This window comes from Sminthopsis crassicaudata, chromosome 2, assembly GCF_048593235.1.
Source record: "Sminthopsis crassicaudata isolate SCR6 chromosome 2, ASM4859323v1, whole genome shotgun sequence".
NCBI lineage: Eukaryota > Metazoa > Chordata > Mammalia > Dasyuromorphia > Dasyuridae > Sminthopsis > Sminthopsis crassicaudata.
This window is the reverse complement of record NC_133618.1, coordinates 330,401,815-330,427,141: the sequence shown is the minus strand read 5'-3', so window position 1 is coordinate 330,427,141 and position 25,327 is coordinate 330,401,815. Positions and strand designations below refer to the sequence as shown.

The 25,327-nt window shown below is 34.5% G+C and overlaps 1 protein-coding gene across 12 annotated transcripts in view; it reads left to right on the top strand.

Moving 5' to 3' along the window:
• Nucleotides 1–25,327, top strand: part of ESR2 (estrogen receptor 2) — a 124,809-nt gene that overhangs the window by 75,431 nt on the left and 24,051 nt on the right. For 7 of the 12 annotated variants that reach the window (XM_074290341.1, XM_074290343.1, XM_074290340.1 and 4 more), the window contains exons 7-9: nucleotides 6,602–6,735; nucleotides 13,237–13,417; nucleotides 15,426–16,836. In XM_074290341.1, coding sequence (XP_074146442.1) covers nucleotides 6,602–6,735; nucleotides 13,237–13,417; nucleotides 15,426–15,618 — 508 coding nt within the window. In that variant the 3' untranslated portion in view covers nucleotides 15,619–16,836. Of the gene's footprint in view, nucleotides 1–6,601; nucleotides 6,736–13,236; nucleotides 13,418–15,425; nucleotides 16,837–25,327 lie in introns of those variants that run through there. The other 5 variants (XM_074290349.1, XM_074290347.1, XM_074290350.1 and 2 more) reach the window with 3 other exon arrangements.

Sequence of the window (25,327 nt, the reverse complement as noted above, 5' to 3'; positions counted from 1 at the left end):
TGTGCAATACATTAGTTCCAATCAAACTTTTTTTATTTCTATACTAAAAATTGTTTTTAATCTATACATCTTATATAGGTAAATGTGTATTCTTTCTATAGTCGCCTGCTTAATTATCACAGACTCATTGAGGTTGGAGGTGGGGATAAAGGAAGTAGAAAGGTACAAGTTGCCTCATTATTTAGGCATTGTTTATGGAAATTATTGTTGCTGCTGTTAATAATACTAATAAACATTCAGAGTTTGATTTGTGTTCTATGAAATGCAGTGGAAGACACGATGACTTGAATGGTCTTCAAAAATCTCCTAAGGCAGGAGGATTGACTAAGTGGGTATGATTTTTTACACTCATAGGTGACCTGGAAGTCTGGTTAAGGAAACAGGGGTCCTGGAACTGCTTTATCTCTTCTTAGACATCCTTGTCTCAAGAAGGAAGGAGGAGGGTGCACCTAACCTATTTTGTGTGGAAAAGCTGGTAATACTAACCATCTTATGATCTGGGATAAGAGAAGGCAAAACTACAACAGAATTAATTATCTTGTCCCTGTGGCCTCTGCCTTCCTCCATCGGGGTAAACCAAGTAAAAATGTGTTTCCCCTGTCACAGAGAGGCACCTTAACATAAATCATAAGACAGTCTAAGAAATAACTTCAAAAAGTCATTTGTATTTACAAGTATGGTATAATAATGAAAAAAAGAATTTTAGTTCAAGTCAGAATACTTGAATTTGAGTTCTCAGTCTGTAGAGTGTCACAGTCAGTAGAGGAGCTCCTTCAGCCCAGAGGGAACCTGCTAACAAGGTCTGGTTCTGCTTCCCATTTCCCCTAAGGGCTCTTGGCCTTTCTGAGAAGTCAGGGGGCAGTGACAACCTGTGTTGTGATTGAAGCCTGAGTGATGCCAGGTGGCAAACTACATAGCAAGTTGTTTATGTGGTCCCACGTGCTCAGAGTTGTTTTTGTTGCATTATAAAAAGGGGAAAAGCCTTGAAATAAACAGACTCCATTTTTCCACCATCCTCAGGAGTCCTGCCTCATTACTTCTTCACTAGGAAGGTATATTTTAGTCACCCCAGCTTGGGGGCTCTAGAAAGCAATGGCACATTTTGTCACCCCAATATGGGGGCTCTAGAAAGCAGGACACAATTTCAGTCTGCTATTTATTTAATTGTCTGATGATAGATATATTTATTCACCTTTCTGGAACTTATTTTTCTCATCTGCATAATATGGTTTTTGTTATTCAATCCTGTCTGACTCTTTGTGACTAGGTAGAGATACTGAAATAGTTTACCCATTTTTTTTCTAAATTATCTGTAAAGATGATGAAATTGAGACAAACAGGGTTAAGTGACTTGTTTAGAGTCTTACAGCTAGTAAGTGTCTGAGGCCAGATTTGAACTAAGGAAGAAGAATCTTCTTGACTTTAGGCCTAGCACTCTATCAACTGTGCCACATAGCTGCACAATGAGGAATAGGACAAAATAATGACTAAGGATCCTTCCTGTTTCTTGTTTTTAAATCTGTTACTTCTTTTTCTTTTTCTTTTTCTTTTCCCCCTCAAATCTATCTTCCTATCTCTCCCAGTCTGAAACTGGTAGAACTACTAACCAGCCTGTTCCCATTTTGATCTGACCTATTCTATTTCCCACCCAGGCCCATTCCAGCCCCCTCCCCCCAAAAAAACTAATGACAAAATTAATGTGGACATCTGATTAACATAGTTCACTGAAACTCAGAATTCTGGAGCTCAAGAGATCTGCCAGCTCAATCTCTCTAGTAACTAGGTTTATTGACATGTAGGATAATGCCTGGCAAAGTACATATTGCTAAATATTTAGAAAATCCAGAATATTCAAATACTGTTGACTGGTGAAAAGCCTGCTAAACTTGGAATCAAAACACCTTGGTTCAAATTCCACCCTGGGCACTTATGACTTATGTAAGTCTGGGCAAATCTGTTGTCTCAGGGAAAAATGGGGCTAGGGGAGAGATCTGAACCATATCATCTCTAAGACCCCTTTCAATGCTAAATTTGTGATTGTGTGAGTATGGGAGGGAGTGCTGCTAGCTTTGATAACTACTAAGAATTGTATATGTATTCAGACAATACTTTGTGTAATTTCTGGCATGTTTTTTTTGATGAATTTCCAACAGTTACATTATTATCTGTTAGAATTTGGCCTTTAAGTCTACATCCATATTTAGATTCTACCTCATGTTACACAGAAAGCATGTTCTTGTAAATGTGTATCTAAAATTATTTTTTTTTAAGGAAGGGAGTTTATTTTTCAAAGGAAGAGAATTGTAAATTTCTTGGCAAAGTGAATAGACATCCACTATTATTTTTGTGAATCCTGATTTTTCAGATCAGGTTTGCTGAACATAGGCGTGTACCTGTCTAGTTAATGACTAGCTTGCTTGAGGATATTAAGATTTAAAGCAGCTTATAATGTCCTCCCTTTATACTGCTGAGAGGAAAGAAGAAAGAAAAATTGAATCTGTTGAAAGGTGGACAGACAGGCCAGTCCTAATTCTTTCTGGCAGGGAACTTTGTCTTGTTAGGAAAAAGAGGAATAAAAATTTATAATGAAAGTTGAGCTTCTGGTTACCTATTTGATTACATCTAGAACTCTTTTTATTACATCTTGGGTTTTTTTGAATCTCACCTATGTGGTTTTTTTTAACTGTAACCTTGGATATATCACTTAGACTTGTCAATTTAGAGCTGTAAGGGACCCCAAAAGTCATTTAAGTCAATATTCTTGTGCTACATCAGAGCAAATGAAGTTCAGGAAAGTTAATTGGCTTGCCTAACCTTATACTATTAGTAAATAGGAGAAGCAAAATTTAATCCCAAGTCATTTGATAAAGAGGTAAAAATGTGTATTTGTTTCAATCTCTGTTCCATCATCGATTTGCGTTTTGCAACAGAGTTATTGATCCAATATTTAGGCAGTTAGGGTTGCAGAGGACAGAGCTTTAGATCTCTGGAAGAGCAGAGTTCAAATCCAGTCTCTGAGCTGCCTCAGTTTCCTAAGCTGTAAATGGGGATAACAATAGCAGAAACTTTGTAGGTTTCTTATGAGATAGATGTGAAAATATTTAACACAGTGCCTGAAACATAGTAAACTCTATATAAATATTTGTTCTCTTTCTTCCTTCTCACATATCTATTCAGATAAGAGAACATTTACACTGAGATCACCTAATAAAAACAAAGTGTGCATTTGAGTTAGTGGTCTTGTGATACTTTCTTTTTATATGCTCAGGGAGCATTCTTGTCAATTATTTCATTTATTCTCGTTATACTCCTGGGTAATGTCAAGTACTTGTATGATTTTTTTTTAGTTATTAGTTATTAGTTTTATTTAGTTATTAAAAATTCCTCCCACATCCTCCACTGTGATAGGAAAAAAAGCAAGAAATAAAAGGCATTTGGAACATATAAGTTTGGTCAAGCAGAATGTATTCCCACATTAGTCACATCCAGAAACGTGTATCCTTCTGTATTGGATTGGAATCATTGTGTTAATTGTATTGGAACTATTATCATAATCAGAGTATTGAATCTTTCAGAATTGTTTGTTTTTATCATATTTATATTTTAACATGAATTGCTTTCCTGGTTCTACTAGCTTTACCATGTTTATATCTTGTCAGTAATGCAAAAAGAAATGACAGATGTTAGAGAGGCTACAGAAAACAGGTACATATTATTGTTCTTATCATTCTGGAAAGCACTATATCCCAAAATGTGTGTACTCTTTCATTCAGGCTTATATCCTTTTTAGTTCTATGCCTGAACCTGAAAGAGATTAAAGAAAAAAGAAAAGATCCTTATGTTCATTCTCAAAGGTTGAAAGGAAAAAAACCAAGTCCAAAATGGGGAGGAAGAGAGTGTGTTTAATTGCAGTCCATGAGTGCCTGTAGGAGTTTCTAGAAAGATTTTATCTGTAGATGCAAAATAGTGCACTCTCAAAGGCTTCTCTTTCAGTGTTTGGCCCTTTTTTGGTTTTTGGTTTGTTTTTTGTTCGATGATGGTGCCGTCATTATCAGTTAACAACCATCTTATATCTTAGGACTCTTCTTATTCTATACATCTGCACAGAGGTAAACTCCAATCACAGTATTGGTTTGATTGACATATTGAGTTCTAAGGTTTTAGCATTCAAAGAATATTCTCTTTGCTGTTTAATTTCAGATCTCTTAATACTTTCCTAATTTCTTACTCACTATTCATTATCACTCTATAGTTGAGGATTAAATGGAATAAATTTTACTAATTTACTCTTTCAGAGATCCTTTTTCCAACTATTTTGTGTGTTTAACCTTACATTAAAAATCTATTACAGGGTCATTTTAGAGGTATTACACATTATCACCCCAATATTTCTCATTTGTTTGCCAGAAATGTGTTGGTTTTAAAAGCCTTGAAATGAGTAAAATATTCTAACCTTCCAACCCCTTAAAATGAAATACTTGGGTGTCATATTTGCTGAAAAGAAAATAATCACTTATATTCCACATGTTCTGAAAGCTGTGTTACATTATGAGGGGATGAGGTGTCCAAGATAATAAAATACAGCAGCATTTTGAAATAAATCTATGAAAACAGTTTTCAAAAGCATTGTATAGCAATGGACACTGAATTGGGGGACATGACACATGGATTCTGGTTCCCATTTTATTACTTATTGGTGGTGTGATTTGGAGTTCTTCAGTTTAACTCCATGCTCTTTAATTACCTTTACAATAAAATTAAGACATTGGACTAAGTTATCATTTCCAGATATACACAACAATATCTGATTGTCATCAACAACTTTGTGTGTTTGGGATCAGGCACCAATCTTATTGCTGTTTATAAGAAAGTTCCTTTCTTTCTCTGGGCCTCAGTTTCCTCATCTGTCATTTAACCCTAAATCTTGTTTGACAGTAACAAGGATGAAAGAGGTGAGGGGAAACTTTTTTGTTTAGAAAGGAAAGAAAAGGCACTGTAGGCATGGTTGTAAGTAGAGTGTCCATTTTAGTTTTGCACTGCTAAATAAAATGTTTCAGAGATTCCTCCTCTACTCCATTATCTATATGCAAAGTTGCCAGGTATTATGGAGGAAGGAGAAAGAAAGAAACGAGCCATTATGAAGTAAGTGCCTAATATATGCCAGACACCTTGCCAATATTATCTCATTTTATCCTTACAACAGTTCTGGGAGATAAGTATTATTATTATTATTATTCCCATTTTACAGTTGAGGAAAGTGAGTCAGACAGATGTTACATCACTTGCCTGGGGCCACAAAGCTAGTAAGTGAATCTATCCACTGTACCAGTAGGTGCCTTTGGTGAAAAAGCTTCATAAATTGTCCTTTTTCAAGATCTTTTTACCTCTAAAACCTAGAAGGGTAGTTCCTTAGAGATAGGTGACAAACATCCTGCAGAAATGGTTGCCCTCTCCCCATAGCTGTTAGTCTTCACTTAGAGCAGCTGAATAGAGCACAGGTTGGAAGATCTGAGTTCAAATCCATCTAGTTGTGTGATCCTTAGCAAATCATGTAACCCAGTTTGCCTCAGTTTCCTCTTCTGTAAAATGAGCTGGAGAAGGAAATGGCAATTACTCCAATATCTTTGTCAAAACAATTCCAAATGAAGTTTCTAAGACTTGAACACAACTGAAAATTCATAACAACAAAAGGATTAAAAATGTTGACTTTTTTTCTGTTCCTCAGATCAGGTGATGATTTTAATTGTACTTGGTATAGTTTAGCAAAATAATCCAGAAAAGTGATGTTGTTCTCAGAAAATGATTTTCAAGATAAACATGGTTTTAGTATGAACAAAAATCTATTCATGGGATCTCTATCTGGCATTAAAATGTTATATTAGTGGAGAACAATCTCCAATAGGCACAATTAAACTGGCAAAGCTTCATTCACGAGCCTAATAATGTTTGGTGGAGAGCTCATCATCAAAAAAAAAGGTGGCCCCTAGATAATTTTGACTACAGCAACTCATGAAAATATCTACTTAAGTGTGAAGAGATTTTAATTTGCATTGGTAGAAGTAGTACTCCTACTAGTGAAATCATATCTTCTGAAGGATTGAAATATATAGAGGTGATAATTTTCTGAGCTCATGATCTATATTTCTAAACCAGGCTGACTCTCCTATTTTCCAAAATAGTTTAGAAATGTACATTATGAACAGAGTTGCTCTTCCCCCTCTTCTGGACTCTGAGCCCCAAGCAGAGATAATTGGTTCATATAAGGATTAATTCTTAACTTTGGTCATCTTTTCTAACCAATTGTAAAAATTAGGTCAGATATAAGAATATATTTACAAGATCAAACTTGACTTTTATCTGAGTGCCCTCAAAATTCTTTAAATAACTTCTTTTTCTCAGTAAAAATAAATACAATTAATTCCTTAACCATTTGCATTTTTGAGTATAATCCTAGTTATTCCCAATAGTTGTCATCTCTTTCTCCATTATAGGTTTTTGGAAAAGCATGAAATTGATGCAAAACCTACCTTCCCACTGATTCTGATGCTGTTAAAAAGTTATATGAAACATGTTCAGTGACATTCCAAATATTCTTTTGTAGAGATGAGGGCAAATGTGTCGAAGGGATTTTGGAAATCTTTGATATGCTCCTGGCAACGACTTCAAGGTTCCGAGAACTGAAACTCCAACACAAGGAGTATCTCTGTGTCAAGGCTATGATTCTTCTGAATTCCAGTGAGTAAACACACAGCTGTGTTTCATGTCTCTCCCCCACAATGCATATTTCTAGAGTGAGAAGAGTAGGAGAACATCAAAATGTATTTACCTTCATTAAAAAGAAAATCTTTTCATTAATTCCTGACACGCATTTCAATGGATTTTCTTTCTGATTCGTATTAGATCCTAATTATATAGCTAAATTAGTCTTAAGTTCAACTAAATCCAACAAATGGTGATTAAGTGCATTCCATGTTGGTTTTAGGTACTAGAAATGAGACTAAGTAAAGATATCTCTGGCTTCATTAATTTTATATATACTTCATTGTTACTTATATGGCTATGTATTGTAAGCCATTAATACAATGTAAGGAGAAGAAAATACTAATAGCTAGCATTTGTATAATATACTCTAAGGTTTGCAGAGTGCTTTTCAAATTTTATCTTATTTTATCTTCACATTCTGTCTGAGGCCACACTGCGTTCAAACTCAGGAAGACTTTTTCTGACTTTAGACTGGGCATTCTATCCATTGAACCACCTAGCTTCCCTGATTGATACATAACTTCCAGTAATAAGGAGTTTAAGTCCTTTGTATTCTGTTTAATCAGATCCCATTTGGAATATTTTGCTGATTTCAGGGGGCTGTAGTTTAAAAAGAACATTGAGTGTGACAAAAGAGTAAGTTATTATGAGGCAATATGAAACCACTGAGGGGAAAAGGAAATAAGAAAGCCACAGGGGACCTGTTTCCTAGTTCAGATTAACAGTTGATTTCAGGTTGGCCCTGCCCTTATGCAGTCTAACTCTGAAAGTTAGAGAATGTAAAAAAAAAAAAAAAAAAAAAAAAGTATATATAGGATGGAAACAATGAAAAAAGAAAGATGGACAAAATCCAATTTAGAAAAAAAGCTAGAAAGTGCTCTGATCTTTTCAGGAAAGATTTTCCTTGTCTTTTAAGGTGATTGCTTTCCATACTTTGCGGACTAGAATTGTCATTTTCTTTTCCTAGTGCAAAGTACCACTTACATCTGTGCTGGGTGTAATTGATGTATGCGGGAGATCTCAGTCCAAAACCTTTGAAATTGCTTGTTGGGGAATAACTGTGTTTTTTTGGCCCTCTATTTGGACCCGATCATGAGGCATTATACCACATTCACATCTGCCATTTTGGAAAAAGGGAGGTTGAAAAAACATTTATCGCTTGGCATGCTCTTTATTTTTTTAATTTCATCTTCAAGGTTAACTTAAAGATCATTTCTGTGTTGCTTCTCAGGAAAGAGTTGGCTTATTTTCTTCAAAAAAAATTTTAAAATTATAAAAATTATTCACAGCTTTTGGCTTTATGATGTTTTTAATAATTATTTCCATCTCAATAATAATAATAATTATGGCAAGACATTTTTAATAATTATTTCCATCTCAAGTGCATTGTATTCTATTACTGAAAACCTGGACCAACCACTATATGAAGGAGCAAGGTTGAGTTAGAGATAGCATCTTCAATCAGTGGCCTCTTCCACATTCAACACATTCAGAAGATCCAAAGGGGAAAAGGAGCTTCTTTGAAAGTCATGTGTAGATTCTCAGATGATGAAATTGAAACTATTTCCACTCATATGAAAGAGTGTTCCAAATCACTATTGATCAGAGAAATGCAAATTAAGACAACTCTGAGATACCACTACAGATTGGCTAAGATGACAGGAACAAATAATGATGAATGTTGGAGGGGATGTGGGAAAACTGGGACACTGATGGATTGTTGGTGGAGTTGTGAAAGAATCCAACCATTCTGGAGAGCAATTTGGAACTATGCCCAAAAAGTTATCAAACTGTGCATACCCTTTGACCCAGAATTGCTGCTATTGGGCTTATATCCCAAAGAAATACTAAAGAGTGGAAAGGGACCTGTATGTGCCAAAATGTTTGTGGCAGCTCTTTTTGTTGTAGCTAGAAACTGGAAGTTGAATGGATGTCCATCAATTGGAGAATGGTTGGGTAAATTGTGGTATATGAAGGTTATGGAATATTATTGCTCTGTAAGAAATGACCAGCAGGAGGAATACAGAGAGGCTTGGAGAGACTTACATCAACTGATGCTGAGTGAAACGAGCAGAACCAGGAGATCATTATATACTTCAACAACAATACTGTATGAGGATGTATTCTGATGGAAGTGGATATCTTCAACATAAAGAAGATCCAACTCACTTCCAGTTGATCAATGATGGACAGAAATAATTACACCCAGAGAAGGAACACTGGGAAGTGAATGTAAATTGTTAGCACTACTGTCTATCTACCCAGGTTACTTATACCTTCGGAAGCTAATGCTTAATGTGCAACAAGAAAATGGTATTTACACACATGTATTGTATCTAGGTTATATTGTAACATATGTAAAATGTATGGGATTACCTGTCATGGGGGGAGGGAGTAGAGGGAGAGGGGGATAATTTGGAAAAATGAATATAAGGGATAATATTATTTAAAAAAAAGATAATTATAAAAAAAAGAGTACACAAATTTAGTTTATTCTAAAAAAAAAAAAAGAAAGTCATGTGTAGAAGGGCATATCACTGTATATAAAGCAAATACAATTGTGCTGTTGTTTTTCCTCTTTAAGAAAACTCCTTACCTTTCTGTTCACTATAAAGTTTTTTTTAAGTTTGTAACTGCTATTCTGAATTAGAATTTTGTTTCTCTGGATAATTTCTATTATCTGCTAATCTACTATTCAATAATAGCACTAACCTTCCAGGCTTGTTATAAGAATCAAATGAGATAGTATGTAAATCTTAAACTGCCATGTTCATCTTATGTTCAATCCTTTTAGGATAAAGTTTTTTTGTTGTTGTTTTTGTTTTTGTTTTTGTTTTTTTAAGAAAAAGTTTTCCATGTTAAATTGGAAAGGAACTTTGGCAATTGACTTGGCAAAAATTAATCATGTCTTATCATGAGAAAGAAACAAATTAACCTACATTCTCTCTTGCTCAAGGGGGAAAGCAGCTCCCGACAACACATGAGCTGAAGAGAGTTGAGGAAGTCCCAAAACTCAAAGAGCTGAAAAAGTATATTATGGCCACTGAATGAGGGCTTAAAACTCCAAAAGAGACTAATTTCCCTTTGAACTCATATAATAATAATGAAAGCTCATAGTATACTTTGCAAATTATGGGATTTCCTGTAATTTTCCTTAAAAATTCTAATTGTACCACAATAATTTTCATCTTCCACTAAGAAGGAGAAGTGAGGGAGGAGAGAATGTTTTTGATTAATAGTCATTTAATGGTTCTAACTGACCTCTAGTCTTCCTGTGTAGAAAGTGAGATGAATCTATTACTTAAGAAGTTCTTTTATAACAGGTATACCATACTCAGATGTAGCTTTTTGTAGATGCCTAATGACATTGAGGGGAAATAATAATAATAGCAACCATTTATATAGCATTTACTATGTTCCAGACAGTGTGCTAAAAAGCTTTACAGTTATCTCATTTGATCCTCACAAAGGGATGCCCCCCAACACTGTCTTTTTTCATATATTTCACAGTGCCAGGTATATTATTCTTAATCAGTGCTTGTCGAATGACCTATCAATGTGCCTACTTCATTTATTATCCATTTTTTTTTGTAAAGGAAATTGTTATTTTCTAGACACTCTATCATATCATTAGCAAACAATACTTTGATCTCTTTATTTCCAATATTAATCCCTCTGTTGTCTTTTCTCTGTGAGGAATAATGCTGCATAGTGATAAAGAGCTGTTCTTGACAAAAACAGGTTCAAATCTTGACTGTGACCAAAGATTAGTTATGTGAGCCTGAATAAATAGCTTAACCTCTCAGTCTTCCAGGGAATTCTTTATGCCTAGTAGTTGCAGATCTGCATTGGAAGGAGGAGTTACTTCATTGTGTAATGCCCTATACCAATGAAATCAAAGATTTTATGAAAAGTTTTTTTCCCCCTGCTATTGAAATTGGTAGGATTTCTAATATGTTGCAAAATTTAAGTGGTGAGACTAAACATAATTATTTACTAACTTAATTTTTTTTAAAATTATGGGCTGGACAAATATCAATAAAAACAAATATTTAAATATATAATGAACAAAGAAAGAGGCTTACACATATATATATGTATGTATATATATATATGAATCTTTATTACATACAAATTGCTTTTTTTAAAAATTATACTTTATACTTTGTACAGTATTATCAGTAATACTAAACTTCCTTTCTGACCTTCCTTCTGCTCTATTCTTGGTATTTTTTGAGGATTGGACCTTCTTTTCTTTTTTTTTTTTTTTAATCACTAACTTCCCCAATCCCTGTCACAATTTTTTCCCTACCAAGAAAGCTCCTCCCTGGTTACAAGAAATATATTTTTAAAAAAAATCATTGTGTCTAAAAATGATGTATGTATCATTTTACATCTATATTTGACTCTCAGCCAAGAATTGGGACTCATTGTTAGTCTTCTAAAGCCCTGACCACTCATTACATTGAGTTTTTAATTCTCTCAAAATTATTTTCCTGTACAATGTTATTTTTGCTTTACAATTACTCCTGGTCCTGTTTACTTCATTTTGTATCAGTTCATATTAGTATTCCCAGATTTCTCTGAGTCTGTTCCTTTCAATATTTTTAATGGTACAATATTATTCTATTATACTAATATATTATAGATTGCCCAGTTAGGTACCTACTTTCTAGTTCAATACTACAAAAAATTAGCTACAAATATCTTTGTACATATGAATCTGTTCTTTGAGAGATCAAAGTTATGATATCTTTTGGTCAAAAGATGTATGCAATATTTTATAGATTGGTGTGATTGGAATAATTCATAACTTTATCAAGAGTACATTAGTGTCTGTTTTCCCACAGACTCTTCAACAATTGTCCCTTTCCTTTTTTTTTTTTTTTTTTTTTTGCTAACTTGGTGAACATGAGGTAGAAACTGAGAGTTGTTTTGTATTTCTCTTATATTAGTTATTTGGAACATATTTTTAAATATAGTTGTTAATAGCTTGAATTTTTTTTCTCTTGAAACTTCCTGTCTATATCTATTGACCATTTATCTATTGGAGAATTGCTCTTGTTCCTATGTATTTTTATGAACTTTACACACATTGACTATCAGTTTCTTCCAAGAAATTTGCTATAAATATTTTTCTTGCTTTATTGTTCCCTCTGAATTCTAGCTGCTGTGATTTTATTTGAGATTGCCCATTTTATCTTTTGTGATTATCTCTATTCCTAATTTGGTAAAAGCATGTTCCCATATCCATTTTTGTGAAAGGTGTTTTGTTTTTTGCTCTTCTAAGTTATTTATTATATGACTTTTAAAATTACCTTCCACATCCTTTTCTATGGTATATAGCGTTAGAAATTGTTATAAACAAAATCTTTTGCCAGACTGCTTTCCAGCTTTCTATTTTTTTTTTTTTTTGAATTGTGAGACCTTATCAAAATAAGTGATATTGTTTGTTTCTGGGTCTGGTGTACCTAATCTGTTCCATTGATCAACATTAATTTTTAACCAGTACCAAATTATTTTGATGGTTACTGCTCTGTAGTATAATTTAAGATCTGGTACTTCTAGTTCTACTTCTTTTACTCTCTCCTCTCCCCCAATTTTCCTTGAGATTTTAAATTTATGTTCCGTCAGATGACTTTTGTTAATATTTTGTTTAGATTGGAAGTTTTCAATTTTTCCCATGAAACCCTGTGGCAATCTGTTGAAGCCATGAAATCCTTCTGAGAATATTGTTTTTAAACGCATAAAATAAAATACATAGGGTTACAAAAGAAACCAATTACTTTGAAATATATTTATATGTAATAAATACATATACATGTATATATGTATGTGTATGTGTTTATATATATATATATATATATATACATATATATATATATATATATATATATATCATCTCTGTCTTCAGTGTCCTTGAAATCTATCTACATAAAGACCCTCATAGCCCCCAAACTAAGAATTCCTGATCCAGGTTTACAAAAGAATCATTTGGTTTTAGTACTTATTTTTATTAGAAATTGTTCTAATGTTTCTCCATTGCACATTTGGTATTGACTCTTGGCTTAAGGCAGGCAAAATCTCCCTTTGCTTTTCCTTAGAATTTTTATCATGAATCAACTATGAATTTTATTGAAGGCTTATTTTGTCTCTATTGATACAAATATATATTTTAAGGGGGATGTGAGGTATCCTCTCTTTCTGCTAGGAACTAGAGAGGTTATGTAGCTTATCTACTTCTGCAGAATTACTCATTCCTATGGGAGCATTGTTACCTATATGGCTAATGTGGAAGACTAGAAAAATGCTAAATAACTGCATAATATCAAAACCATATTTTTTAGATTTGAGCTCAGCAAGTCAGAAAAACTCAAAACAAAATGTTGTCTTCTTGCCAGAGGAGTTATGCCCACTGGCTTGCCCCCTTCCTTTCATGTCAGAAAATGTGTTGTGGTTTTTCTTTCTGCCCAGGTATGTTTCCTTTAGCAGCAGCAACTGAAGAGCCAGAGAGCAGCAGAAAGTTACATCACCTACTTAATGCCGTGACTGATGCATTGGTGTGGGTTATTGCAAAGAGTGGAATCTCCTCTCAGCAGCAGTCAATACGTCTGGCTAATCTTTTGATGCTTCTTTCTCATGTTAGGCATGCAAGGTACACATGTGATAGTAAATGCTTTAATGGATTTTTTTTTGGGGGGAGGGAAGTTGCAATAAAGGAATGGACAGTGTAGTGTCATCAGAAAGCATTGGATTCAGAGTTTAAAAAATAATCACTTAAGTTCAAATCTCAGCCGTGCTTTTATGAATTGTGTGACCCTAAGGGAGTCACTAATCGCACTCTCATTTTTTTTTTTTTTTTAAGCTGCAAACTGAGGAGGTTGGGCAATGTTCCTTCCATACTTATCATTTTCTAATTCTGTGAATAAGCAAGCTTCAGTGTTTACTTAGGCAAAATTTCAGTAAAAGGGAGAAAGATACCCCGAATGAGAAAGTGGAACTTTGCTAGCATTTTTTTAACCAGTGATTTTTAAGATGCATGGCATGATCTTTCTAGTAGTAGTACTCACCATACAACTTATCCAGGTGGGAATTACCTGCCCCTAAAACTTTGCTAGAGATTTAAGTTTCATTCATTCTTAACCTTTGTGTGTGTGTGTGTGTGTGTGTGTGTGTGTGTGTGTGTATGTGGTGTGTGTGATGGACCCTTTCTGGTGAAGTCTTATGGGCTCCTCAGAATGATCTATTTAAATATGTAAAATAAATAAGATTACAAAAGAAACCAATCACATAGAAATGTGATCACCTATCTATATGTGTGTATGTGTATGTGTATGTGTTTGTGTAAAATTCATATGCCCCAGGTTAAGAAAACTAGATAGAAGACTAAATATATTTCTCCCCATCACCTCCAAGGTAAGAGACCCCTCTACAGCTATGAGATTTTAGGAAATCTGCCAAAAGACTTCCTTAAAAACCATCTCTGACCCATTTTCTCCTTCATTAATATAACTGCTATGAATCATTCATTAATCATTTGATGAAAGCCTAATACTTGTACTTACCCATCCCCACTTCCCCCACTCCCTCTTGGTCCCTGAGCATACAAATGCAAAGGTAAATAACCCTTGCCCTTTAGGAGCTCACTTTCTAATGGTAGAGAGCCAATAAAAGGTGAGCTAGCAAAGGAGTTTTTCAGTAAGTAATGGATTATCACTCTTTTTTCAGTAGTAATGCTAGTATTGATTTGATTATCACTTTCAGAGGAACAGCAAGAGATAGAGTTGAGGGAGAGGAAAGAGTGACTGTCGTGATAATTGAAGGAAAGAGACTTAAGAATAGTGACCAGCTGACTGGGACAGGCTTCAGGGAAAGAAAAAAAGAAAGAAATACAATTGATGTCTTACATCCCATGAGGGTTAGAAAGGTCTCTATCATGGTGTCCTCTAGTTTAAAAAGTGTACAATGCTTGTATTAAAAATTCACAGATTCATAGATTATCTAACTCAATTTCCTCATTTTACAGATAGAAAGCAAATGTTTAGGGAGGCAAAGTGATTTACCTAAAATCAAACCAGAGGGGGGGAGGGGAAGTTTACATGGGGGACTAACTACTTGATGTTGCTGATGAGATGATGATGATGATGATGATGATGATGATGATAAACATTTTGAGTCCACCATGTAGCCATCACTTTAACTGATGGGCAAGGAAGAATATGGGGGGGTAGGGAGTAATATTTAAAACAAATTTTTAAAAACTGGTATAACATCAAAATAATTTTATACACACATTATATATAAATTCATAATTTTTATACATATATATAAATTATATATATAATTTATATTTTATTTTTCCTTCAAAAACATGTTAAAATTTTTAAACATTAAAAAAGTTTTGAATTCCAAATTCTGTCTCTGCCTTCTTCCCTTCCTTTCCTCCTTCCCTGAAAGGGTAAGCAAGGCTATATATCTCATACATGAGCAATCATGTAAAACATTGAAAATCCTCCAAAATCAGAGATTTGCAAGTGGATGATACAAACTATTTTAGAGGCAAAGAAACATGATTTCTATGCCTTTCTCTATATTTCACAAGCATCATAATCTCCCTTCCCCCCAGAAGTCTAGTTTCTTTTTTTTATGCTTCTTCCTCACAGTAACAAAGGTATGGAACACTTACTCAGCATGAAATGCAAAAATGTGGTCCCTGTCTACGACCTGCTCCTGGAGATGCTGAATGCCCACACATTGAGGGGATATAAAAAGTCATCTGTCACTGTGTCAGAGTGTGGTCCTGCAGAGCAGAGTGAGAGCAAGGAGGAAGGCCCTCGGGACCTGCTGTCTCAATGATGTCATCTTACCCAGGAGCTGGGCTGAAAACACAGAGGTGACTGAGATTTGAGCCAAAGTAGAGTCTTTTCTTGAGCCAAAGTAGAGTCTTTTCTTGAGCCAAAGTAGAGTCTTTTCTTGTTTGCCAGGTGTCTTGTGAGGTTCATGGGAAATGAAGCTCTGAATGTGTAGCCATGTTCATCATCTATCTGTTCTTTGGTGGACTACTTAGTCCTCAGATGACACTGATGATCTATTAAGGAGCACAACCATGATTTTTAGAGGCTGGGATAAGAAAACCATTGACCCCATATTGCTAAAGAATAAACTGGAATGCTTCATTTATGTCTTTTGGGCTCTTGCAGGATCTCAGATCTGGCACCTCCCTGCCCCCTTTTACTCTGCCCCCCTTTAAAACTATGTACATAATAATTTTGAGACGAGTGATGAGAAAAGCATCTGGGGAGTAGATAGAATGAGAATATCCCAGAGTTGGAAGGGACCTTATCTGAAGCACTGTGATTTAGCAAGAAAGAGTTCTATATTAGCAACCCAAGGATGACAATTGGAATTTGACATCCTTTTGTTCTTCTGGGCCTCTGACATCACGTCTATAAAATGAAAGTGGAGTAGATAAGCTCTGAAGTCTCTTCTAGTTTTAAATAAGTTATCCTTTCTATAATCCCCTAGGCAAGTCATAATGTTTGCCTTAGTCTGTAAAAGAAACTGGAGAAGGCAATACCCCCAGTATCTTTACCACGAAGACCCCAGAAAGATCATGAAGAATCGAACATACCTGAAAAGACTTGATGACAACCAGTGAATGACATCCTTGACACAATGGTCTTCTAAGTCACCAACCAGCTTCTAATGCCCTGGCAAAACAGTCTGAGCTTGAAGCATTCTGTGTGACAATATATGTGTGACACCGATGTTTCTGGATATCTCTGGGACTGTAGGGAGGACCAGAAATTATACTCTCCCCCAGCTCCTTCTGTGGCTGCACTAACTCAGGCATTGGATAGAATGGATGCATGTCTCCAGTGCCTCCCTCAGTAATGAAGCCAAAGCATCCCCATGCTTTGTGACCACCTGCAAATTACTGCTAGGTGAATATGATCTGGTGGTGTTTTTATTCTCTGATTTTTGGTAGCAATGTGAATTTTGACTATTGAAAAAACATTGTTCATCCTGATATGTATATAATTTACTTTAGTAAACATAAGAGTGTGTAGCCCATTTGAACTGTTTTTATTTTCCTCTCTATTTTGTAAATAAATTTTATAGGTAGTGTTAAAATTTGAGGTCAGGACTATAAGGTGGACTTGAAAAGAAATTGTAGGCAGCAGAACAGGGAGTTAGGAGCAATGATGTTGCTTGGAACTCTTTGAGGGGCACACTGTGAACCATGTAAAAGGGTGAGCTGAATTTGTCCAACTCTTGTGCTCTCAACCCCTTTGGTCTCCTGGAGTTTCCTATGGGAGACAGGAGCAGCCTAATTGTAAGGTGCCAATGTGGGACATAAAATTGTGTCGAGGAGTTAAACAACAAATAAATATGGGTTTTGTCATAGGACTGCTGAAGAACTGATAGATTCAGTTATTGATTCAAAGTTGTGGTAAATATTTTTTACCAGATTTCCAAGTCTTTCCTCTTCCCAGAAGAAGGAAGGAAAGAGTGAAATGTTTTAAGGAAAAACAATCACTTTCCCCTACCTCCTCTTCCTAATAACAAATGCATGCGCTGCAGAAACTCTTATTTTGAGGAATAGTTGCCAATCTTATGCATACTTCTTCACCACAAATCTTTTTAATAACTGAAGGTCTGATAGATAATCTTGAAGGCACAATTGGTTGCACCATAAAAGAATTCTTCACTTTAAGGAAGTTTATGTGTGTGTGTGTGTGTGTGTGTTTTTAATTGGAGTGTCTCTAATTCAACTATTTGCTTACCCTAGCATTTAATAATCAACAAATAATGGAATAGGGTTGGAAAATGAAACAAATTTATTAGTGCCTCCTAAATGTAATTTTACTATATAAATAAGGGAAAACAGTCCTGAATTGCTATATAATTCCATTTGCAAATACCCAAATAAGCATACTTTCTAAGAATACAATAAACGTATAATTTGAAGTCTATCTTTACTTTGGAGAGAAAAAGGTAGTTACATCATCATATTTGATGAATTTGGCAATAACATATTTTGAAATTGCTTACAAGCAATGTATATATGATGTGGGATTCAATATATTTATTGCTTTTGAGGGGAAAAAAAAGGTTAACCATTTTCCCTTATACTAGCTTATGTTGGGTGCCATACATTGATACCTAGAACACCCTGAGCTTTAGATAGGTGGACTTATGTCAGGGAACTTCTGTAAATAGAGTATTTAATTCTTAGAATCATTTTACTTAGTACTTGGAATTGAGAACAGAAACAGAATCAGAAAATAGTCAAGTACACTCAGAGGAATCACAGCTGAATTGTAAAGCCAAGTGTGTTTGTATTCTGAAGAGATTTAAAAGTGTTTTCTGTGAGTCAGTCCTTTATGATCTTGCTAGGATCTCATTTAGTGCAGAGATGAGTATAATCTTGGAGAACCAGAGGATCATTTCCAAGCTTTCCAAAAGGGTAGTTCTATACTTGACATGGTGTCTCCCTCTACTGGAGTTAATATCTAGTGCTACATATGGGGAAAACCCTAATAAAGCCTCCAAAGCTTGATGGAATAAATTTGCCACACTAGTCAGAGTCTAGATATTTTGGGGTTTTTTTGAGTTCTAAAAAAGATAAAGTTTTTTTTTTGAAAAATTAAGTTTTTGTAAGGTTTATATTTTATATATATGTGAATTGAATATAGGTTGATTGGAGGAAAAGGCATAAATGAATTTCATTCTCAGAAGCCTGTGGCCTGAGGCCATATCATAGAATCATAGAACTAAAGCTCCAAAAGACCTAAAGTCATCTACTCCAACTAGATAAAGTAATTAAACTTGATTACTAAGGATACCCTAACTTTCATAAATGAGAAAACTGAGATTTAATACTCATTTATGCTAAAATTGCTCTATTTAAAATTTTAAAAAAATAATTGTATATGTATATAGATTTTAAAAATATTTCCACGAGTCATATTGGAGAGAATAAAAGGAAAAATCCATGAGAAAAAAAAAAACAAGAAAAAATGGTGAAAATATGCTTCAATCTGTATACTTCTCTCTCTCTCTCTGAGAAGATGGCATTTTCCATCCAAAGTTTATTGGAATTGCCTTGGATCACTGTATAGCTGAGAAGAGCCAGGTCTATCATAGTTGATTTTCATGCTATCTTATTGCTGTGTACAATATTCTTCTGGTTCTGCTTGCTTCATTCAGCATCAGTTCATGTAAATCTCTCCAGTCTTTTCTAAACTCAACCTGTTCATCATACTAAAATTACTTTTTCTTTTTTGGATCTCCTGAAAAGAGGACCTTCCTTTGAACCAAAGGAATAAACCTTTAAAGAATTCCACTGAACCACATAAGGGAGGTGTTAACATTTCCACCTTATCACACTATTTTTCAATGGGGGTCCACCTGGACACATTCTAAATATTGAACAGGATAGAGAAGTAAAATCTGAGGGAATCAGGTGTATGGTGCAGGTGAAGGAGGAGCAAATAGAAAGAAGGGGGGAGAAGTCATACTTATTACAAGTGTGGCGGGGGGTAGGAAGAGAAGTTGGTTTTAGAGTTAGAAGACTTGGATTTGAGTCTAAGCCTTGTCACTTAATTAAGTTAATTAACTATGTGGCTGCTTTCCTTCCTTGGACCTTAGTTTCTTTCACTATGATATCTAAGGTTCCTTCTGCCTCTGAGATTCCATGTGGTGATCAGTACCATTGGAAAGATTCTAGCATCATTTGATCTAGGAATATTTGTTGATGAGATCACAGGCCTACCTGAAGTATTATTGGCACCTTTATGAGTTCCATAGTAGCTACCAGACAGACATAGCTTCCCTCTTTGAGTGTCTTTAACCAAAGGTAGTGAATGTGAATGTGAAAATTCTAGACCCCTTATATTTACTGCTGATTTCTTTACCTTTATAACCCTTTATTGTGCTCCTTTCTTTTTTATTTTATTTGTGTGGTGCATGAAGTTACTAGGTCTCTTTAGCAGTTTTGACTCCAGGCATCATAGAACTAAGACTTTCTCATTTCAAATGCATTTAAGAGCAGTGCAAGTTTTTAGTTAGTGATGCTGTGTGTGTGTGTGTGTGTGTGTGTGTGTGTGTGCGCGTGCACACACACTCATGAATGCAACCAAATACAGTATTTTTAAATGAAGCCAACAGTTTTTGAAGATCGTTTGGGTATTTTTAGGTAGTTCTAGAGAAAGGAAGTTGTTTTTAGGATTAGTTATACTTTATAAAAGATTTAAAATAAAAGTCCATTTGATGAGAAAGTGTTATATAATTTGGTTTCATTTAAAAAGGCATATTTTATATGAAACTTGATCCTCTATGTATTTTAATTCACTGACAAGAACAATTGAAAAAACAAATAACTTTGAAAGACTTAGGAACTTTGATCAATGTAGACTAATGATGAAATGTTAATCTACCTCTTGAGAGGGGAAAAATTCAGAGCATAAAATGAGAAATGTCTTTTTCCCTCTCCTTTTTCCTTTTCCTCAATGTCTTCCCCCCTCCCTCCCTCCTTTCGTTTTGCTTCTTTCTCCCTCTCTTCCTTCTTCCCCCTTCCCCACAAAAAACCAAGATCTGAATCAGGATTTCTGACCCTGTATTGAGTGCTTTAGATAATCTGGTGTTTTTAAAATTTTCATAGATATACATATATGAAATTTTGTTTTGCTTGACTGTACATATGTGGGGGAAAGGAGAGATGGCAAATTTTGCTGATTGAAAAAAATCATGTAAAAACCTCACTAGATTATCTAAAATATTTAAATTAGGTTCAGAGACTGTGGTTCAAATATTGACTTTGCTCCTTATTTTTTGTTTGTTTGTTTGTTTGGGTATCATCACTGAACTAACTAACTTTCAGTTTTCCTCATTTGTGAGATGAAAGGATTGAATAGGATGATCACCACCAAAGTCCCTTTTAAAATTCCATGGCTGAACTCTATACTCATTGAACAGCTTGGTTGTTAAAAAGTAAAATTATGGATTAATAGCAGCACAAAATTCTAGAACTAGAGGCAATAATAGAGGGCATATCCACCATCCACCATTCCCACCCCTTTCTTACAGGCAAAAAACCTGAGGCAGCAGAGTAAAGAAAGATTATGAGGATAGCAACTAAAAGATGAAGGTTAAAATCCTAACTTTTCCATTGATCATGTGAATGATCCTGGGTCTTAGGTTCTTTATCTATAAAATGACAGGACTTTATTAGCTGATCTTAAAGATTATTTCCAATGAAAAGACTTTAGGATTCTGACACTCATAAAGGATAAGTGACATTAGTTGATGTGTTGTTGTGGAACACCAAAGGAAATGGGGAATCAAACCAGATTAGCGGGTTTCTGAAGGGTCTCATTTGAAAACAGGTATACATAAATCCATCAACATGGTAGTTCTACACAATTAGTAAGGGTTAAATGTCTGAGGCTGGATTTGAACTTAGGTCTTCCTGTCTCCAGGACTAGTGATCTATGGATTATTTAGGTATAGTCTACAATAATGATATCAAACTGAAATAAAAACAGGGACTACTAAAGCCATATGTAAGGATTCCCAGGGGCTACATATTGTCTTAGAGAACCACATGTTAATATTATTTATTTTTTATTATGTTTTTATTTTGTTAGACTTTCCCAATTATATTAATCTAGTTTGCACTAAGGAGTGTTGTAGGCTTCATGTTCTGTGTTTAACACCCTTGGTCTATAATAGTAGACCATTGTGTTTAGCATAGTATGATATATAGTAGAGAATTAAATACACACACACACACACACACACACACACACACACACACACACAACATTGAATTCCACCCAACCAAGGCTTTTATTTGAAAGAAAAAAAAAAAAAAAGTACTTGAGAGAGAAGAGACTTGATACCATTCTAAGAATATTATAGTGCCTAATAAGGGGGTCATATACCCTGTAGGCACTCATGAATATTAACTGAATAATCAAATTGAATGTTATTAACACTGAGGACTTTTGAAACAAGAAGTGTATCTAGCTCTTGGAAAGTTTAATTTATAATTTCATTTACAAAAATGAAAGAAAAGGGGGGAGGAAAACACCCACCTAACTCATTGGAGGTAGGAAAGTTAATCTCATTCTCTGAAATAAATCTGTTTGAGAAGCTAGAATAATCCAGAGACAGGCACTGAGAGACTTTTTTTCCATTTAAAAAATTCTTTCCTACATTCCATGATTTAAATCTAGGTCTACCTGCTAAAAATTGTTAATATCTAATTGCTGAGTTGTATAATGTTTTTATATAATGAGTCAGTGCAACACTTAGTAGAGAATTGGCTTTATAGCCAAGAACACCTGGGTTCAGTCCTGTCTATATGATTCCTGGCATGTGATGGCATCACAGTACTCTTATCATCTAAAGATATAAGTTGCAGAGAAACTGCCAACTCTACCAACATTCATAGAGTTCCCAATTCTAAATTTTAATGAAGTCATAGATCAAGTCAATCCACTTTTATATAAAAAAAAGTCTTTAAAAAAACTGAGTACTTTTTTCTCCTGAAAAATAAAAGTACAAACATAGAATTTTAAAAGGTTGGCCATCTTGTTCTCCCACTATGCCCTATTAGCCATAATTATTTAATATTATTTACATTTTTCTCTTTAATAAAAAAAAGTCCTTACCAAAAACACAAAAATCTTACTTCCCGACTCTTATCAAAACAGCCTTTGGTAAGTTTTGTTTCTTTGTTTAAAGGTTCTCGTGTATTGGCAATACTTTAATAAACATATTGGATAAAAAACAGACAAATAATTGATATTTAATTGTAGAATTGTTAAGGAATTAAAAAACCCACCAAACTGCTCCCCAACATGTTACAAATGGCAGCTGATGGATCATTTGTCCCTTTTGACCTTGGTAGCTTCATCTGTCTTTCAAAGGACAATGGTGTGGCTTCTATTTTTGAATTGTCCTTTCTGGGAGTTACCCACCTTCTTTAATAAATTCTCTACACTAATCAGATAAGAACCAAGTTTGTGCATTATTAATATATTTTTTGGACTTGTGCCTGATTTACAATTGATGGAATAGAATGTCAGTTTTCTACCTGAACTAAGCTTTCTACCTTTATTATAATTATATTAACCTACTGATTCACCAGAAGGTCACATTAATATTTTGAAAGTTAATTCCCACAGTTCTTTGCTTAAAAAAAAAAAAAAAGAAATTATCAACTTTAAGCATTCATCACTTTTATCTAAATACAATTCTAGATTTGGAGCATTTTTAAAAGTTTCTTTTGGACACACACATGTATATTCACATATACATATATGAAGTGGTTATACACACATTTATGTGGCATATATTTCATATTTATGGTGCCTCCTCAGGCACATTTTGTCTTCTTTTAAGTTTTTCCTAACAGTGTTTTACATATCTAACTGAAAGACATTTCTACAAAGAAAGAAGTATTTTTTGTCAGATAGTGAGTTTTTATCTCAAAAGCTGGGGTCTTTGGGTTTATTGAACACTAGGTTACGATGATCAATTGCCACTGTGTCTTGTGTAACCAAGTCTATTCTACTGATCTACTACTCTATTTCTTAGCCAATATCAATCTGATAGTTTTGATGATTACCACTATATAAGAAAAATACAAAAAGTTCTGTAAAAAAAAAAATCCTTAGCCATGTATAGTTATAGAAACATAGATTTAGAGTTAGAAGAGATTTTCAGGCCATCAAATTTAACCCTTTCATTTTATAGATGAAGAAATTGAACCCTAGAAATGTTAAGTCAACAGCCCAAGGTCACATTGGGAACGTCTCAGGCAATAGTTGAACGTGGCTTTTTCTGACTTCGTTATCTTGATGCCTTAAATTCTAAAACAGAAATAGTCACTTCTGAAACAGAAAAAGGTGTAGGTATGTTTAAACAATAGAATCAAATTAGGTTTGTAAGTGGCTAGCCACAGATTAGAATTAGAGAGTGAACTTGGAGAAATCTCAATGGTCATGTCATCCACCTCCCCATTTTTACAGATAAAACTGAATATATTGACTCCCAAGTCACTCTACCACAGGACCATTTTTTTTCTGAGGTTCTATTATCTGAGCTGAATTTGAGTTCCACAGAGAAATGCTTGGCTAACAGCCACTCCCACTTCTACTTACATCCCTAGGCTGCCTCTTCAAAAACATTTCTTATCTCTGTTATCTGGGAAGAAATGAGTGCCCTTAAATGGAAATGATGAAATAGGAAACAAAAATGGTGCTTCCCTTTATAATTTGGGGGGGGGGGGAGAGGTGGGAGAATAAAGTATGTCCCTTTTTCTTCTTCTCCGCATTAACAAATACATATTAAATACCTATACCAAGTTTCATGCACTTATTAGACACAGGAGGTACAAGTACAAGAATGGAACAACGGGCTCATTTGTTTCTCATAGTGAGCCAACCGTAATTATGGAGGACATAAGTACTTAAAATGTATACGCACTCTTAAAGTCAATAAAAGCAAACAGATATAATAAAAACAAAGTAGTTTGGTGGAAAAGCAGAGTCATTGGAGAGATTGGGAAATGTTCTTGAGGATAGGTGCCTCCATGATAAATTGAAGAAAGGGATTCTGTGAGATGGATGTGGAGAACATTCTAGGAATAAGGGAATGGACTCAAACTATAGGTGACCAGGAAGATAACTTGCACTTAGATGAACAATAATCATTGGCAGGTTGTTTAAAATTCTTCAAAATTTGTGAGGTTCATGTTTTTTTTTTTTTTCCCTATTCCCCCCACCATGAGATGTAAAGCATTGGCCTATAATGTATAGTAATACATTGTGTTTTCCTTTTGTGGTGAATCTCAGATTCTTTTGCAGTTCAGCTTCCATTCCTTTAGGAAGAGGATCTCTTTGCCTTCTGATCCAGGGTTCTTCATCTCACATGTTCATTCCCCTTCATCTCAGAAGCCATCCTGTATAATGCTATTTTATTTTCTTCACAGTTCATTGGCAAGAATGACAAGTTTGTCATCAGCAGCATTCACATACACTTACAGATAAATTTGCAAGTACTTTATGATTTTCCCCCCATATTAGTTAGGTTTTCTAAACTGTTATCATAGTACATGTGAATGTCTTGAGTCTAAGATGAGTAGCTATACTTTGTCAGCATTTAGCATAATGCCTGGGCACAAAATGGACACTTAATGGTGAATGCTTTATACTTTTGTACCTTTCAAGAAAAGTAAAAGTAATTGGTGTTTACCTCCACTGAAACTTTTAAGACTGCACTTTTCTTTACACATGATTCTTTGATTTGTCTATTATACAAAGGTCAGTGATTTTCTGCTTCCCGTTCCTGTGGATAATACTTTTTCCTCTCTGTCCTTTTGAATGTATTACTATTATAAAATGAGGCATGATATCATATAAGTTAAATAAAATGTTATTCATACTTTTTTTTTTTGCTTTGGTTTTTGAAAAAATTGTTGCGAGTTTTTAGGTTGATGTTTTCTAGTAAACAAATTTAGTTGGGTATGTTGACACCTTCTACTCTTTACCAA